Source organism: Hyaena hyaena, unplaced genomic scaffold, assembly GCF_003009895.1.
Source record: "Hyaena hyaena isolate Hyena2069 unplaced genomic scaffold, ASM300989v1 scaffold_1683, whole genome shotgun sequence".
NCBI lineage: Eukaryota > Metazoa > Chordata > Mammalia > Carnivora > Hyaenidae > Hyaena > Hyaena hyaena.
Genome location: NW_024082318.1, coordinates 168,269 through 186,255, shown reverse-complemented (window position 1 = coordinate 186,255; position 17,987 = coordinate 168,269). Strand labels below are relative to the sequence as shown.

Here is a 17,987-nt window from a genome sequence, read left to right as displayed (position 1 = left end):
CCATGGCTTAGGTGTGTATTTGTCCACCTGTCTCTTATTGTTGGCGGTTGAACCCAGTGGCCCAAGGGACCATGAGGAGACACCAGTGGTACCAGGGCCTGATTTCTCCTCTAAGTTGGGAGGCTTGGGAGACCGGTGAGCATAGGGAGATGTACAGGGAAAGGGATTGTGGCTTCTCAGAAGGAGACTGGTTTCATCTGTCATCACATAAGGCAGTGTGACCTTTGAAGATGTAGCTTATCGTTGTCTACACTATAAGTAAGATGAAGCAGATTTACTATCACTGTTATTGAATTTTTTTGTTGTTGTTGTTGTTTCTAGGAGAGAGAGAGAGAGAGCGTGAGCAGGGGAGGGTCAGAGAGTGAGGGAGACACAGACTCCGAAATAGGCTCCAGGCTCTGAGCTGGCAGTCAGCACAGAGCCCGACGCGGGGCCCGAACCCACGAACCGCGAGATCATGACCTAAGCGAAAGTCGGACGCTTAACCGACTAAGCCACCTAGGTGCCCCATGAATTTTGAATCAAAATATCCTAGAAGACTAAATGACATGAAATATGAGCTTACAAATCTATAAAGTTGATTAGATAAATCGTGAGCTATTCTAGAGGGAAATTAAAGCCTAGAGACAGTACTTGGAACATTTGTTTTTCTTGTCCAGCAGGTAAGGCAGGATTGAGGGACATACGTGTCCCTGTCAAAGAGCATGAAGCGATGCATGTTGGGGAGCCTGCGGAGACCACCGTAGAGGTGTTCATCAGACCATGGTGTAGGTTCATAATCAGGCTTACTCAAAAAGATAAAGTAGAAGAAAGTAAAAGGCGACTGACATATTCATCAGAATAAGATCTGGCTCTCATCTCAGAGAATAGAGCTCGGGGCTTTGGTTCCCCAGGAAGGTCTGGGGGAAGGCCGTGGCTGTGAACATGGTGGGCTTGTTGCTTGTGCCTGATCAGGACAAGGCCATTAAGCCACTTGCTAGATGACGTCAGAGCACATAATGTCATTGGAGGACAGCATGCATACGTGCAGTGAGATGATATTTCTGAAATATCGTGGAGCACGTGACATATATATATATATATATGTATGTATGTATTAGTAGTTTTTGCTTATTTTGGGACCATTTACTTTCATAGCAGTAAAGTTATTTAATGGAGATGCAGGCTGCAGGAGAAGAAACCAGTGACACTTTGGGGACTTCATTCTAAGCTCCATCCACTGCAAAGTGTTGTGGCAAAGCTTAAGGTTCTGAAAGCCACTCAGAAGCAGGTATTGCTGAGAAAAACCTTCTGCCCCTTCTGTGAAAGTAAAGACAAGTTAATATCTAACATCATTCCAGGGGCGCCTGGGTGGCTGAGTCAGTTAAGCGTCCGTCTTCGGCTCAGGTCATGATCACATGGTTTGTGGGTTCCAGCCCCACATCGGGCTCTGCTGACAGCTAGCTCAGAGCCTAGAGCCTGCTTCGGATTCTGTGTCTCCCTCTCCCTCTAACCCTCCCCTGCTCACGGTGTGTCTCTCTCTCTCAGAAATAAATAAAACATTAAAAAAATAATAAAAAAATTTAACATCATTCCAGAAAATATTTCCATCCAAAAGCTGCCATTGGCTAAGAAATCTCATTAGAGAAACACTTTATTGAGTTTAAAGATAAGTTGGTTGTAATTCAGGTCTGTCAATAGCACCTTCTGTGCTGTGAGCAAAGTAAAATTATAAAAATAATATAAGTAAAGCATTTCCAAGGATCTCCCATCCAGTATGGTTGAGGAAGATAATATCCAAATTTTAGTAGAAACCATCTTATCAATTTAGAGGACTTGGGTTTGATTTTTCTTGAATCAGAGAAATATGCATACTTTAAAATAAAATTGGATTGGGGCACCTGGAAGTTGGTGGAACATGTGACTCTTGATCTCAGGGTTGTGAGTTTGAGCCCCACATTGGGTATAGAGCTTCCTTCTTTCCTAAATAAGTAAATGAATACATAAGGCTTATTATCATTACACTCAGAAGCGATTTTTCACATAATTGACTTTTCCAACTCAATATAACATAAACATTAACATCAAGTTTTTCATACACACAAATTTAGTTTTTGGAGTTTTTTTTTAATTTTCATGTTTACTTATTTTGAGAGCAAAAGAAAACACATGCAGGAGTGGCAGAGAGAAAAGAAGAGAGAGAATCCCAAACAGGCTCTGTGCTGTCAGTGCATAGCCCGACACAGGACTCGATCTCATAAACCATCAGGTCACAACTTGAGCCAGAATCCAGAGTCGGATGCTTAAACTGACTGAGCCACCCAGGCACCCCTGGTGGGTTTTTTAATACTAACAAAGATTGAAACTAATCTGATGTCTGTCAATGTAATGTAAGATTGAATAAATGATGCACACCAAGATGGAGCATTAGCTATGGAGGAAGTTCTCTCAGCTGCTACAGCTCCAGAACATACTGTCAGGTGAAAAAGAAGAGGAAGAAAGTGTCATAATATTTTGTGCAGGTAGCTTTATTTTTCTAAGAATGGAAGGAAAATTTATTTTCATGTTTCTCTTGAGCATCATTATGAGCTGATTGGCTGATACTGTAGGATGATACTGAATATATTTATGTTGACTCGTTGAAAATAGAGATAAGGAGATATTTTGTTTTTTGGAATGTCATATAGAGAAAAGTAATTCCATATGAATGGCAATGGCTCCATAATGAATAATTCTCCCCAAGTACTAAATCTAATTTTGATCCCTCCCACTGATTTTTAAGTGACTCTTTAAAGGAACAACGGGACATTGAGGATTATATTAAAAGACATTATGAGGGGGCCGCCTGGGTGGCTCGGTCGGTTTAGCATCCGACTTTGGCTCAGGTCATGATCTCACGGTTCGTGGGTTCGAGCTCTGCGTTGGGCTCTGTGCTGACAGCTAGCTCAGAGCCTGGAGCCTGCTTCAGATTCTGTATCTCCCTCTCTCTCTGACCCTCCTCTGTTCACGCTGTCTCTCTCTCTCTCAGAAATAAATGAGAAACATCATTAAAAAAGAAAAAGACATTATGAGGAAGCAGTAATCCAAGTTAGTATATGTGAAATTCTATAAGATATATGAACCCTTTCATAAAATGTAGTATGTTAAGATAAAAGGGATAGGGGCGCCTGGGTGGCTCAGTCGGTTAAGCGTCCGACTTCAGGTCATGATCTCACAGTTCGTGGGTTTGAGTCCCATGTCGGGCTCTGTGCTGACAGTCAGCTCAGAGCCTGGAACCTGTTTCCTATTCTGTGTCTCCCTCTCTCTGACCCTCCTCTGCTCACGCTGTCTCTCACTCTCTCTCAGAAATAAATAAAACATTTTTTAAAAAAGATAAAAGGGATAGGATATCTGTAGAATATAATAAAATTTAGAGAACATATAAATATGATACAATGGTCAGAAAAATATTTGAATGCTGATTCCAACAAACCACTCTTAATATTTAATCAACACATCAGAATTTGAATACTGACCTGTATTTGATGATTTTTTTTAAATGTTTTTATTTATTTCTAGGACAGAGAGAGAGAGAGACAGCGTGAGCAGGGGAGGGTCAGAGAGAGAGAGGGAGTCACAGACTCTGAAACAGGCTCCAGGCTCTGAGCTGGCAGTCAGCACAGAGCCCGACGCGGGGCTCAAACCCACGAATCGCGAGATCATGACCTAAGTGAAAGTCAGAGGCTTAACCGACTAAGCCACCCAGGCGCCCCTGGTATTTGATGATTTTAAGCAACTATTATTTAATATACATGTAATAAAAATACTGTGTGTTAAGTAAAATATTCTTTTTTTTAAAATGTTTTATTTCTGAGAGAGAGACAGAGACAGAGACAGAGACAGCGTGAGTAGGGGAGGTTCAGAGAGAGAGGTAGATACAGAATCCGAAACAGGCTCCAGGCTCTGAGCTAGCTGTCAGCACAGAGTCCGACGCGGGGTTTGAACCCATGAACCGTGAGATCTTGACTCGAGCTGAAGTTGGACGCTTAATTGACTGAGCCACCCAGGCGCTCCTAAAATATTCTTTTATAAAAACATTCTTTTATAAATATTCACAGAACTGTTTAGAGGCACAATTTTATGGCTTCTTAAATTATCCTTAACATGAATTGACTTTGGAGGAAAGTTGGGTGGGTTTATAAATGAAATGAGTTTGGCAGTGGGTAGGTATTTTGACACTATGTTGTGGGTTCACAGGGTTCATTTTATTAACACTTTCTCTTTTGTAGATGTCTGAAAATTTAAAATTATTAAAATGTCATTATTTCAATAATTAACAAATACGGATAAAAATATTTTTCCTCTGTTTGCTAAAATGATTATTTTCTAGGGCACCATGCATCCTTATGCATCCTTAGGCATTATTTAGCCTTCATCTTTGAGAGTATTACATTGAAGTTTCTATTAGTCTGCTTCTCATCTTTTTTCCTAAGCATCAGTGATGAGAATCAATCATTTATATGCTTTCCACTTTGGGAGGAAAGGTGAGGGAAAGTCAGCCATGTGGGTAGAGTTTGCATGCTGGAGAAGAGAATACCCAACTAAGTTGGCTGTTATTTTGTATTTATAATCAATTTTTTACTTGTTAAGCAGGTCATCAAATCCAGATTATTGTTTTTTAAATTAGGCTTTATGATTTTAGGGCAGTTTTAGGTTCACAGCAAAATTGAGTGGAAGCTACAGAGGTATCTTGTATACACCTTCCCCCCACAAAAGCACACACTTCTCTGCGATCAACATTCTACATCAGAGTGGTATATTTGTTAACAATCTATGAATCTCCGCTGACACATCATTTTCACCTGAAGTCCACAGTTAACATTGGGGTTCACTCTTGGTGTTGTGCGTTCTGTGGATTTTTACTATCGCCTTAGTTTGGTCTTTTCCAGAATGTCATATACTTGCAGTCCTACAGTATGTACCCTTTTCAGATTGGTTTCTGTCACTTAGTAATATGCGTTTTGGTTTCCTCCATTCCTTTTCATGACTTGATAACTTCTTTTTATTTTTTAATAACTTTTAAAAAATATTTATTTTGAGAGAGAGCACATGTGCATGCGCAGAGGAGGGGCAGAGAGAGAGAGAGAGAGAGAGAGAGAGAGGGAGAGAGAATCCCAAGGAGACCCCACACTGTCAGCTCACTGTCCATCGTGGGGCCCAATCTCACAAAGTGTGATATCATGACCTGAGCTGAACTCAAGAATCCGATGCTTATCCAACTGAGCCATCCAGGCACCCCTTGATCACTTCTTTTTAGTGCTGAATAATATCCCATTGTCTGGATAGACTGTAATTTATCCATTCACTTATTGAAGGACACCTTGGTTGCTTTTTAGTTTTGGCAGTTAGGGATAAAACAGCTAAAAGTGTCTATCTTCAGGTTTTTATGTGGACATACATTTTCACCTGCTTTGGGTAAATACCAAGGGGGACAATGCCATATTGTATGATGAGTATGATTAGTTTTGTAAGAAACCACCAAATTGTCTTCCAAAGTGGCTGTACCGTTTTACATTCCTACCAGTAATGAATGAGGGTTTCTTTTGCTCCGTATCCCTGTCAGTATTTGTCATCATCAGTGTTCTGTATTTTGGGTGTTTCTATTAGGTATTTAGTTATATATCATTGTTTTATTTTGTAGTTCCTAATAATAAAATGATGTTGAGCATCTTTTCATATGCTTGCTTGCCATCCATCTGTCTTCTTTGGTGAGGTATCTGTTCACATTTATGTTTAAAAAAAAAAAACAGTTTTATTAGCTACATTTAAGTTAACACCTCAACCATCCAAATTTGAGATCCTCCCAGAGAATTCAATCTAGGATTCATCATAGCATCACTTAATTCGAATCCATAATAATAGTTTACTTGTTTACATTAATAGTCCATAAGTTATTAAATAGCAGTTATGAATTGGAATTAGAATTTAGGGACCATCAGACGTTTGATAAACTACAGATTAGTTACTGTGAATATGTGCTAACAAATAAAAAGTATTTCTGGAGGGATACACAACTGATGACAGAACTCTTGCGTTATAGGAGATAGGGAATGGAGTAGGAGAAAGAGAAAATACCAGTTATCGTATGTATATGCACATAAAGCTCAAAATTTTCTAAACAAAAAGATTGTATACATATTGAAAAAATAGTAAGGAAAACATTGATAAACTAGAACAAAGTGTGTGTATGTGTATGTGAAATTAATCAGTAAATACAAAAATAGAAAATTACAGAGGAATTATAATAAAGAAAAAGTATTAAATGAATTTAAATAATAATCAGATGTAATGTATAAGTGAGTCAGAACCACACGATTTGAGTAAATAGATCACAAAAGATCTTTGACTCTTGGACCAGTTGTGGTTAGCTGTCTCACGCCCATTAAGAACTTAGTCATTTGTGAGAAGATTCAAGCGTGCCTCCTGTCTTTGACACAGCGTCTGCTGAAGGACACTTAGGGACTAAATTGGCTCATCTTATTTTCAGGGGAAGTGACAGGAGAATCCTCACCTCACAGCTCTGTGGCTTAGATGTTGGATGTCAGATCAGATCAAGGTGTCACTGCTCAAAAGACGAGTGGGGCAGCTGCTTTAGAAATCCTTGCAGATCTGGAGCAGGTGCTGATGTTCAGGGGCCATCCAAGCACTTTCATATGTGCCCGAGAAACACTTGGGCCTTGAGACCATTATACGCTTTCATTATCCTTGCCCTCTGCGCTCAGTAATCTTTCGCTCGTTCTTTCTCTTATCCAATGAGGTGTTTATTCTAAGTGAGAAGCACACTTGTGACGGAACTCCAGCTGGTCTTAAAGGTTAACTTGCTTTGAGTTGACACACTCCTTACTTGCTGACCTGACATCCTTAATCTATAACAGCTAATTTACTTTCTTCGAGATTTGCAGACCACTAGCCTTGAGGAGTGAAGAACCAGAACTTTCCCAGGCCACAGAGGCCAGTTAGCAGTTTGAAGCCACCTCAGCTTTCTGATTAGTCTAGCAAATTTATTTATTTGTTTATTTGTTTGTTTGTTTATTTAGCAAAACGTTTTCTTTTAGGTCACAGAAACATTTTTCCTGGCCTCCCTTTGTGTACCTGTAGACCTTGCCTTTCTTTGCAGAAAGCACAGAGTCCTCCTGCACATCACATAACCAGGACTGGACCCCACCGCACAGCTACCACACAGCGAGACAACATTTATAACTGGAACCATCGAGTCTGCCCGTGACCAAGATGTTGCTGGCCACTGCACTCCCTTTGCTGAGTAACTACCCTAAACCCCTTTACCGACCCCTGGGCAAGGGAGAAACCTTTTGGACAAGAGTCCACTTCTCCCCAGGATGCTAGCCTCGTGAATAAAGCTCAAATTCCTCCAATTAAAACTGGTCTCTTGAGTAATGATCCTTCAGGCGACTGGCAGTCGAACTTGGGTTCAGTAACTCTTTCTTTGTGCTGATCTCAGAAATTTGCTGTAGACATAAAATTACTGATGGAGTAGTGTGCACCCAGTTCCTCAGGACCATACTGAATGAAGTACGTGGGGTGTGCACTTTTGTACTGGTCACAGGAAGTTTTCAAAGACTGTTCATTCATTGGGTTCTCGAGAGCAACAGAACCAATATAGAGACAGGGAGAGAGAGAGAAACTTTATATTCATTGTTTCCTCGGTAATATTGGCTTAACAGAGACATGAGAGAGAAAGGGAGAGAGAATTTTAAAGGAATTGGCTCACAAAAATGTGGAGGCTGGAAAGTCTAAGATCTTAGGAATAAATTGGAGATCCAGGGAATAGTGGATGAAGCCAGTCTAGAGACCGAATTCCCTCTATCTGTGGAATCCATGACTGCCCTTCTCATCTGAAAATATATTGCATGTTTAACTGTTTGTTTTGTTTGAAGATTATCTTTCCTGATGATAACTTTTGGGTTATTAACCCAAAGAATCTGGCAGGTTCTTTGCCAGATATTTTCTTCCTCGTACTTCTCATATACAGGAATAAGGTTTGACACACATTGCTTGCTTAACATGTACCTATTGAAACAATGAATAAAAGTGTGCCTACTTTGTCCATGTTCATTTTTAAGACTGTGAAGTCTTTCCTACTTCTTTATTTTCATCTTCTTCCAGGCTGCAATGGTGCACAAATAACAGAAATTTAAAGTGCTGTCTTTTTAGGTAAAACACTTGGGTTGACCAGAAACACATCCTAGTAAACACATCTTTCATCTTAGCTGTCTTCCCTCAGTGATTAGACCTTGTCTTACCTGTCATTTTTACCTGGTATTTTCCAGGCATTTTAGATATGTTATGGGCTGGCTGCTTCTCTCAAATTGTTTTTTTTTTTTTTAATATTTTTTAACTTTTTTATTTTTTAAGTTTATTATTTTTGAGAGAGACAGAACATTAACAGGAGAGGGGCAGAGAGAGAGAGGGGGGGAGATACAGAATCCAAAGCAGGCTCCAGGCTCTGAGCTGTCAGCATAGAGTCTGGCACGGGGCTTCAACTCACCACCTGTGAGATCATGACCTGAGCCAAAGTTCGATGCTTAACTGACTGAGCCACTCAGGCGCCCCCCAAAAAAAACACTCTTAAAAAGTTGAGTTGTAAAGGGTGTAAGTGAGAAATAGTAGAAGCAGGAAATGTACTGGATGTAAGAATGAATGTTTTAAGGTGTCCAACAAAGTTGTTGTTTTTTTAAGCTTTTATTTAAGTAATCTCTACACCCAACATGGGGCCCGAATTCACAACCTCAAGATCAAGAGTCACACGCTCTTCCAACTGAGTCAGCCGGGCACCCCCAACATAGCTATTTTAAGAGATCCAAACTGACTGAAAAGCAGTGATGGGGGCAATATCTGTAAAGACAGACAGTGGTGGCTTTGGAAGGAAGTATTTTCTAGGTGACGTTGGACATAAACTTGTCCTTTATTTTCACAGAGGGGGGGAAGGATCAGTCTCAGCACTGTATCTTCTCAAGTGGCTTCCAGGCCAGTAAGCTTTGCCCCAGTATTCTGAGGTGGGTGGATCTAAGAACGATGTCTCCAAAGTGCACTGGATTCTGCTCTTTCCTCTAGCAGGTCCTGTAACTCTGCTAAATTCCTTTCTTGTTAGGAATAGACAGGAGCAATAAAAAGGAAAAACAACTCTAGAAAAAAAAGATTGGTGGAAACTGTTAATGCAGATATTCCAGAAAGATAATATTGTCCCAGTACACGCATTCATGTTCTTCATTCATGTTGTATGTTCTCACCCCACGGTCTACAAGTGGTTCAAGGGACTTCTGCACAGACAGTCACACAGCCCCCTTTCCCCTAGTCTTTGTCGTAAGCAGCATTCTTATCCTGGGGAGACAAAGGCTACATTCACCGTTCTCATCCTGGTGCGTACCTTTGTCACCTTTTACTCTCTTTTATCTTTTTGAATATGAACCTGCAGCATGGTCTGATGAACAGCTGTACACTGATTTCTTCTGGCTCCCTGACATTCATCCCTTTGTGCTCCTTGGTAGTGACAGCCAGGTCTCTTAGTTATACTTTGCTGGCTCGGCAAGAAAAACAGATGGTCCAGGTGTACTTTCTGGGCTCTGAGTTCTCTCTAGGACATCTCCCCATTTTTTTCAATAAACTGTATATATTTATAGGCCCAGATTTCATGTCATTTAATCTGAGATACTTTGAATCAAAGGGGAATACGAAAGATCATAACTCTCCTCCATATTGCTTATAGTGTAGAAAACATGAATGATACTCATTCAAAAGTAATTTTCTGAAATTGTATGATGTTGTTGGCTAGAGGTTCACGTATTTTTATGATCTAACATGGGGAATGTTCAGAATGTAGGAGTTGAGAGTATAAAACCACTTCTGATTAGAAATTTATGCTGACACTTAAAAGATTCTAATTAACAAAGCATAGTGGCGGGAGAGGGAGGGTTTCAATTGGAGAAAAAAAGACCTGGGAATACTCTGAGTTGGAAAGGGACGTGGAATGCATTTTTAGTACAATATACAATGGGGACTGTGGTGAGAAAAGAAGCATAGAAAGTGGATGAGGCTTTTTATACCAGGTATCAGAGGACACCTGAACTGTAAGAATGATCAGAACTTTGGGTAAGGGAGATGATGGGTTTGTGAAGGATTAATCAGATGGGATAAATAGTATTGTTAATGATAAAAATTTAAATATCCAAATAAATTTATTAAACTTTACATTTTAGCACTTTTAAATATTTGTTTTAATTGAAAGGGTTTTGTTTTAAATATTATACGTGCATTTACAGTATTTAGTGGGAAGCTTTTGGAAATTATGTTTTTATAAAAGTCAATTTTAGTAATTATTGTGAGCCATTGGCACCTGGATGATACTTTCCCAAAGTTGCTCTTTTTATTACATGTCTTTGGTAAGCTACTTACTTTCATTACCACTAAAACATTTATTAATGCAATATTAATATTTGACACCCTAAGCCAGAATGTGTATTTGGAGAAAGAGCGTTCATAAAGGCAGTTGAGGCTGTGACATCATAACGATGGGGCACCACTTCATTAGGACTTATTTCTTTATAAGAATAGACACCGTGAGTATGGCCACAGAGGAAAAGGCCCTGGGAGGGCACAGCAAGATGGCCATTCACAAGCCAAGGAGAGAGGCCTTAGGAGAAACCTTCATCTTCAACTTAAGCGTCCAGAACAGTGAGAAAATAAATTTCTGTTCAAGCTGCTTCAGTCCATAATATTTTGTTCTGGCAGTCCTAGCAGGCTAGCACAGTTGTCATTTAATGTGTTCTTCTTACCAAATAAGTAAGCTGGACATCCAGAAAGATACAGTTAGGGGACACAATTGTCACAATTCTAAAAAGGCTACACCTGGCCTGGCTGGCTCAGTCAGTGTCACACGTGACTCTTGATCTCAGGAAGTTGTGGGTTCCAGCCCCACCTTGGGAGTAGAGATTATTTAAAATTTAAAAAAAAAAGGGCCACACAATTATAAATTTATTATAAAATTTAGAGGGTTTAGTATAGAGCTTCCAATTTTACTTATACTTCTGTTGATTTTTGCTTCTACTTCTCAAAATCACTCTATGATACAGGTAAGAGAGAAGTTTCTGTGGGAGCCAGCAACAATTCCTGTTTGTCCACCTGTGTCAGGGTGGCGTCATATGCCTTTTCTTGCTTTTCTGTTATGGCCCTCCCTGTATGAGTCCTTTTTCCGCTTTCCTGACAAACACAAAACTGTCATGCTTCAGGCCATATACATTTGGGAACAGTATGGTAACCAGCTAAGTGTGAAGTGAACTCTTTTATTTCTGAATGAGATGCTATTTAAAATTTTTATTTGTTTATTTTTTTTAATGTTTTATTTATTTCTAGGAGAGAGAGAGACAGCTTGAGCAGGGGAGGGTCAGAGAGAGGGAGTCACAGACCGAAACAGGCTCCAGGCTCTGAGCCGGCAGTCAGCACAGAGCCCGCCGCGGGGCTCGAACCCACGAACCGCGAGATCATGACCTAAGCGAAAGTTGGACGCTTAACCGACTAAGCCACCCAGGCGCCCCTGTTTATTTATTGAGAGCAAGTGAGCACATGTGAGCGAGCCGGGGAGGGATAGAGGGAGAGAATCTCAGGCAGGCTCCATGTGTACTGTGAACCCAGGCGTAGGGCTCGATTTCACCACCGTGAGACCATGACCTGAGCTGAAGTCAGGAGAGGGCCGCTTAACCCACTGAGCCAGCCAGGAGCCCAGTCGTGCGCTCCTAAAATTAGTATTACTTGAGATGCGCCCAAATCCTCCATCCAAATGACATCTCTGGACAGCTGGGTGGCCCGGTTGGTAGAGCATCCGACTCTTGATCTCAAGGTCGTGAGTTCACGCCCCACGTCGGGCATGGAGCCCATTTAAAATAATATGTTTATCCTCAGGGAGTAGGCTGAGCGTTATAGAGTGGAAATAAGGTCGAAGCCACGTTTCACAACGAGCAAAGCCCCCTCCCCCTCCCCGGCGCCGGAGCATCACTAGCCTCGCCTGGACGCCGCGTGGCGCCTCGCCGGGAGCCCCTGCGCACCCGTGGCTACTACATGTCCCAGCAGATGCTGCGCTGGGCGGCCGCACTCAGGAGCCAATGACGGGCCAAGACGAGGGGTTTCCGTGCGTGCGCGTCGTCTCGGGGCCGGGCTTCCGGCCCCGGCATCCTGGTCATTTTGGCTTCTCGCACGTTCTTTCTCACGGTCATACTCTGGAGCCCCGGGTTCAGACTGTGGGTGACTGACCGAGAAAGGGCGGGAGGAGGCCAGTCCCCGGCGACGCCTTCCGGGCTGCTCCGCGCCGGGACAGGGACCGCCGTCCAGGTGTCCCCTCCGCCCACACAGTCCGATGGCGGCGGTGGCGCCCAGGGACCTGGCTCAGGTAAACGCGCGGCCCCCGGGCCCTCCCCGCCTCCCCCCACCCAGACCCTCAAGGTCATGGCGCCGAGCACCTGCTCGCGTCCCTGCGGCCCAGGTCCCGGTGTCCGGGTTGGGGACGCCCTCGTGGGCGGGGACCCCGTGTCTGAGCGCCGGCGTGACGGGGAGCGGGAGCGGGTGCAGGGGAGGGGCCGGCTGGTGCAGCGGCTGCAGGGGCTCCGGAGGCGGGAGGATTCGGGGGTGTGGGGTCAGCCTTCTGCCCTCGGGGGACACAGGGTGTGCGGCGGGGTCACGGGGTACTGGCGGGCTGGGCTGTGGTACCTCCGTTCTGAAGACGCTGGAGGGCCGCGAACCGAAGAGAGACACAGCCCGTGTGAGGGTGTGAATAGCTTTCCGAAAGCTGCTCAAGAGAGAGATGACAGGGGGTGATGAAGACGAGGAGGCACCGGGAGGGCGGGTCTTATCGAAGGTCACAGAGCTGGTGGGGGGAGCACTGAGGACTGAGGCACGCGCTAGCCCGTTAACAGGAGGTCACCTGGTCACAGGGGAAGCCCCGCTCACCCGGTTGCCTTCCTCTCCACACGGTTTCTGGAGGTTGAAAAGGCTCTCAAGGCCCCTACATAGGAGCGAGAGGGTGGCCCAGCCCTTCGCTTGCCCTGATACCACCCCTGTGATGTATGGGATGGTGGTGACCTGAAACTTCCGCCTACTTGCCCAGCTGTTGGGTCTGGGGCCTTCGACATACCCCAGGTTCAGTGTCCTGAACGTTCCGGTTTTGTCAGCCAAGGTAAACAGGTGCGGAAGTTTATCCCAGGACCAGATACCAGTTTGGGCAGATGCCTGGAGCCGTGCCCGAGTTGGAAACAGGGTGCAGCGGTCGCTGTATCAAGAACAAAAAGGAGGAGATGAAGACTCGGGCGGGTAATGTGGGCTGCCTGAGAAGTTTGGCAGCTGTGAGCGGGGTATGGGGAGTGCGGATAGGAGGAAAGAGTTGCTGTTAGCCCGGGTTTAACAGGCTCCATCTGGCTGCACAGTGGACGGCAGATTATGGGGCTAAGGGAGGAGGAGACAGGGAGCCCAGGAGCAAGCCATTGCTGTGATCAGGTTAGTGTTGAGGCGTAGGGGTGGTGGCTGTGGAGATGGAAGAAGGCGTTGGACCTTCCTCTGATTTTGAAGAAGGCGCAAGGAGACTTGGAGCTGTTGTAGGTGCGGGAGAGAGGGGAGGAGTGTGGTCCTAGCAGCTGAAGCTGTGGAAGCGCCATCAGCTGGGATGGGGACGTTGGTGGTAGACTAGTTTTCTGGAAATATCTTAAATTTTTTGGCTTTTTAAGAGTCTGAGAAGTTTCAGAGAACTGAATCAAAGCATCAAATGGGCCACTGGACACAGGTCTGGAATGTGGGAGAGGTCTAAGATGGAGACATCCAAGAGTTGGCTGTTGAGTGGACCGAGGTGGAGCTTTGGGTCACGTACAGGAGGGGCTGTGCAGCGTGGTGGCGGTGCTGTTAGTGGGTTGGGAAGAAGAGGGCGCCTGCTGGAGGAGAAGTTCAATAGTGGGAAAGTGTGGGAGAGAGGATGATCCCACTCCCTGGGATGAGTGGACAGGAGATGGCTGTGGAGGCAGAACTAGAATTGAATCAGGATGACAGTGAGGCCTGTTTATTAGCTACTGTGCAGACTCACCAGAGTTGTGGTGAGCTTTTATAGCATCTGTGATGTTTTAGTCTTACTGGTGGATAAGGTCTGGGACACATCTGTTCATTTGTGAGGGTCAGTGTGCCTGGCATGGAGATCAGTGGGGAGTTTTTTTTGTTTGTTTTAATTTTATTTAATGTTTATTATTTTTGAGAGAGAGAGAGAGAGAGAGCGCGCGCGTGCAAGCGGGGGAGGGGCAGAGAGGGGAAGACAGAATCTGAAGCAGGTTCCAGGCTCCGAGCTGTCAGCACACAGCCTGCTGCAGGGCTTGAATTCACGAACCGCGAGATCATGACCTGAGCTGAAGTCGGATGCTTAACCCACTGAGCCGCCCAGGTGCCCCAAGACCCATGGAGTTTTGATGCACTTTTTTTTTTTTTAAGTTTATTTGTTTTGAGAAAGCACAAGTAGGGCAGCAGCATAGAGAGAAGTAGAGAGAGAATCCCAAGCAGGCTCTGAGGTGGCAGTGCAGAGCCCAATATGGAGGTCAGTTGCATGACTGTGAAATATGACCTGAGCCGAAATCAAGGGTTGGACGCTTAACTGACTGGGCCACCCAGGTGCCCCTTGGTGCACTGCTAATGAAAGTTAAGTGGAGAAAGGAGGGTTGTTGCTGCTGTGGGGGCAGCATGGGCAGCACAGAAGTAGAAGAGGGTCATGGGTATCTGAGATTACCGTGTGGTTCTGGGTGACTAATATTGAAGCAGAGATCCCAGGTAGAGAGATGGGGGCACTCTGGGCTTTCCTTGTCAAAGGACGAGTGTATACCGGATCACGTTTGAAATTTTCAGGCACGCTGGATGCCATGTGCCCGGTATGTGGGTGAATTCAGGGAGATGCCTGTGATGCAGGGCAGGGAGGTGGTAGAGCTTGGGAATGCATTTGTGGGATCCAAAGATGTGAGAGAGGTCTACTGAATGATGTGCACATTAAGAATACGTATCAGCTGAAAGCCCTCTGGCCCTGGTGTTGGAGACCTTGGGGTGAAACATGAGCCCACGTGGCCATATCTTGTAGGTACAATCTGTGAGATGTAGGGGAAATGCTTGGTAAGAGGGATGGGGCCCTGCGGGCCAGGCCCGGAGCTTACTTGGCGTTCATGTGCGCTGCTGCCTGTTGTTGCTGAGAGCCGCTGTCGGGCCCTAGGGCCTGGTACCTCTTCTAGGGTGGGGAGCTGTGGAGGAGGATGAATGTGGAGTAGATGTGAGAGGCGGATTGTGGGTTCTCAGAGAAAGAATGTTCACGGTTTCATCTGTCCCACTTTTGACAGGGTGGTGTGACCTTTGAGGATGTCGTCGTGTACTTCTCCCAGGAGGAGTGGAAGCTCCTTGATGAGGCTCAGAAACGCTTGTACCATGACGTGATGCTGGAGAACTTTGCACTTATATCCTCACTGGGTACGACCCTCCCCAATGATGCGGACTAGCTTTTGCATTTCTCCACCCATACCCCTCTTCTCCCAGGGTCTTCTCTGTCATTCTCTTTTCTTTCTTTTTTCTTTTTTTTTTTTTTAACATTTATTTGTTATTGAGAAACAGAGACAGAGCATGAGCATGGGAGGGGCAAAGAGAGGGGGAGACACAGAATCCGAAGCAGGCTCCAGGCTCTGAGCCGTTAGCACAGAATCTGATGCAGGGCTCGAACCCACAAGTGGTGAGATCATGACCTGAGCCGAAGTCGGACACCCGACTGAGCCACTCAGGCGCCCCTTCTCTGTCGTTTTCATCATGTGGACCATAGGTACTGCTTGCTTTCCCAGTGTCCTGGATAGTTGCTGTGCTAGGTAGGGCTGTTGTTTGCACTGCTGTCTTCTCTCCCCACAGGCCCAGTACTGTCCTTACTGAACCTTTACAGGAAGGATTGATTTCAGTAGTCTTGCAATCAGGCTAATGGATGGCATCCTGTTCGTTCTCTCCCTGGCCAGGTCATCTTTCTAGGTCCATGGCACTTCTGTGTCCTTAGTTTTGTTCCCTTTTCAGTCTGAGATTTCATTGTGCTTGTCTGTGCTGGGTATTGCAGGCATTATCTTGACTATTATTTACATGAACCATAGACTGTCTTTCAGTACTCTCCTGTACGGTTCTGTTTATAGTGTTCAGACGACTTTTTTCTTTTTCCTTTTTACCAGCTTTGTTGAAGTATCATTGACCAATAATTTTGTATATATTTATATTTAAAGTGTATAGTGTTAGGACCTTGATATTCGTGTACATTATGAAATGGTTACTACAGTTGATTTAACATGCATCACTTTACATGTTTTTTGTGTGTTAAGAACCCTTAAGATATATTTTCTTGGCAAATTCAAGTGTACAGGACAGCATTATTAGTGATAATCACCGTGGTGCATATTAGATTCACAGAAGTTGATCAGCTTGTAACTGACCAATATCTCTGTTTCCCATAGCCCCCAGCTCCTGGCATTCTACTCTTTGCTTTTTTGGGTTGAACTCTTTTCTTTCTTTCTTTCTTTCTTTCTTTCTTTCTTTCTTTCTTTCTTTCTTCCTTTCTTCCTTTCTTCCTTTCTTCCTTTCTTCCTTTCTTTCCTTTCTTTCCTTTCTTTCCTTTCTTTCCTTTCTTTCCTTTCTTTCCTTTCTTTCCTTCTTTCCTTTCTTTCTTTCTTTCCTTTCTTTCCTTTCTTTTTTTAATTTCACATAGAAGTAATACCATAGAGTATTTGTCTTTCTCTGACTTATTTCACTTTGCATTATGCTTTCCAAGTTTATCCATGTTGTCATAAATGCATGATTTCCTTTTTTGTGACCGAACAATACTCCATTGTATATATATGCAGCAGGGTTTATTTATCCATTCATCCATAGATACTTAGGTTATTCTTATACCTTGGATATTGTGAACAGTGCTGCAATATATACAGGGGTGCAGATACCTCTTTGAGATAGTCATTTCCTTTTCTTTGGATATGTACAAAGAAGTAGGATTGGTGGATTATAGGTAGTTCTATTTTTAATTCTTTCAAGGTTTTTTTTATTTTTTAAAGTAATCTCTACACCCAAAGTGGGGCTTGAACTCATAACCCTGAGATGAAGAGTCTCATGCGCTTCTCTTTTTTTAAATGTCTATTTTTAAATTTTTTAATGTTTTATTTTATTTTTGAGACAGAACATAAGCGGGGGAGGGGCAGAGAGAAAGGGAGACATAGAATCTGAAGCAGGCTCCAGGTTTTAGCTGTCAGCACAGAGCCCGATGCAGGGCTTGAACTCACGAGCTTGAACTCATGAACCGCGGAGATCATGACCTGAGCCGAAGTTGGTGCTTAACCAACTGAGCTACCCAGGCGCCCCTGTTTTTTCTATATCTGTGAAAAATGTCATTGGATTTGTTATGAATTGCACTGAATCTGTAGATTGCTCTGGGTTGTATTGCTCTGGTAAAGTGGACTTTTTAACAATATTAACTCTTCCAGTCTGAGAACACGGGGTGTTTTTCCATTTGTGTCTTCAATTTTTTTCATCAGTTTCTTATAATTTTCAAGATAAAGATCTTTCACCTTCTATGTTAAATTCATTTTGAGTATTTTTTTCTCTTTGATGCTGTTATAACCTGGAAACAGACCATTTTACTTTCATTCTGTTTGGCTGCCTTTTATTTTTCTTCCTTAATTATTTGGGGCTAGAACTTTTAGTTCTATGTTGAATAAAAGTAGAGAAGGTGGGGCACCTGGGTGGCTCAGTCAGTTGAATGTCTGTCTCTTGATTTCGGCTCAGGTCATGGTCTCATGGTGTGTGGGATTGGGCCTTGCATTAGGCTCTGCACAGACAGTTCAGAGCCAGCTTGGGATTCTCTCTCTCTCTCTCTCTCTCTCTCTCTCTCTCTCTCTCTCCCCCCCCCCCCCCCCTCCCCCTCCCCCCCTCCCCCTCTC

The 17,987-nt window shown here is 43.8% G+C and overlaps 2 protein-coding genes across 2 annotated transcripts in view; both read left to right on the top strand.

The window, feature by feature from the left end:
• The first annotated feature begins 12,222 nt into the window (after positions 1 to 12,222).
• LOC120226414 (zinc finger protein 814-like) overlaps positions 12,223 to 17,987 on the top strand; it is a 46,812-nt gene continuing 41,047 nt past the window's right edge. The window contains exon 1 of the mRNA XM_039224601.1: positions 12,223 to 12,415. Within this exon, the coding sequence (XP_039080532.1) occupies positions 12,383 to 12,415 (33 nt within the window). The 5' untranslated portion in view covers positions 12,223 to 12,382. The remainder of the gene's footprint in view (positions 12,416 to 17,987) is intronic.
• Positions 15,378 to 17,987, top strand: part of LOC120226415 (zinc finger protein 345-like) — a 10,198-nt gene continuing 7,588 nt past the window's right edge. Inside the window, exon 1 of the mRNA XM_039224603.1 lies at positions 15,378 to 15,501. Coding sequence (XP_039080534.1) covers positions 15,468 to 15,501 — 34 coding nt within the window. The 5' untranslated portion in view covers positions 15,378 to 15,467. The remainder of the gene's footprint in view (positions 15,502 to 17,987) is intronic.